The sequence below is a fragment of the Theobroma umbraticum genome, unplaced genomic scaffold (genome assembly GCF_002168275.2).
Source record: "Theobroma umbraticum cultivar Fairchild unplaced genomic scaffold, ASM216827v3 scaffold_67.0, whole genome shotgun sequence".
Taxonomy (NCBI): Eukaryota; Viridiplantae; Streptophyta; class Magnoliopsida; order Malvales; family Malvaceae; genus Theobroma; species Theobroma umbraticum.
The window spans coordinates 7400590-7401281 of NW_018397262.1; the positions used below are offsets into that span (position 1 = coordinate 7400590).

The 692-nt window shown below is 35.4% G+C and overlaps 1 protein-coding gene across 1 annotated transcript in view; it reads left to right on the top strand.

The window, feature by feature from the left end:
• Window positions 1–661, top strand: part of LOC110419220 (uncharacterized) — a 7823-nt gene extending 7162 nt beyond the window's left edge. Inside the window, 2 exon segments of the mRNA XM_089783949.1 lie at window positions 113–264; window positions 343–661. Coding sequence (XP_089640075.1) covers window positions 113–259 — 147 coding nt within the window. The 3' untranslated portion in view covers window positions 260–264; window positions 343–661.
• The last annotated feature ends 31 nt before the right edge of the window (window positions 662–692 follow it).

The following is a 692-nucleotide window of genomic DNA, read 5'->3' on the forward strand; positions in this document are numbered from 1 at the left end:
GACTAATAATGGTTGCCTTTTTCTTCCCTACCATCTTAAGAAGAAAATAATTAAAACAATATTGATTTATTGCTTTAAGTCATTTGCTTTTTGTTAATTTTTTGATAATCAGGTTGAGAATGATCGAAGGGAGGGTTTGATCACAAAGGAAGAAATAGTTGATAATCAGGCCGCCTGCAACGATGTATTTTGGCTTTGCGGATATCAAGAAGACACACTACCTCTATATATGAACGTGGACGAAGCAGAGGATAACTAACCCAGGTAGATATGGCATTTCAACCCAATTTTATTTCCTTTCTTAACTAAGGTGCTTGTCTAATGGCTTATGATTTATGACAGGTTCTTTGCTTCAATGATACAGGTGGTTGATACTTGATTGTGCTTAACAACATTTGAGCTGTACCTACTTTATGGCACGGTCTCTGCTTTCAGCTTTATTTTGCAGTGGTGAAGAACTGGATTACTCTACGCCTCTTATTGCGCTTGCTTGTTTAGTAAATGTTCTTAACTTTAGAGTGAAATTCTTGTATTCCAAGAATACATGGTTTTCTCTGTGATTAGTTGATTTGCAGCTGGCTGATCTTTGCTTCTCTTTTACAATGTTAAAGTCTTTTTTGTATGGTAATTTTAGTCACCTGTAACTGCTTGTATGAATGAGTAGTACATAGTTATGTTTACTTGCATGTTCT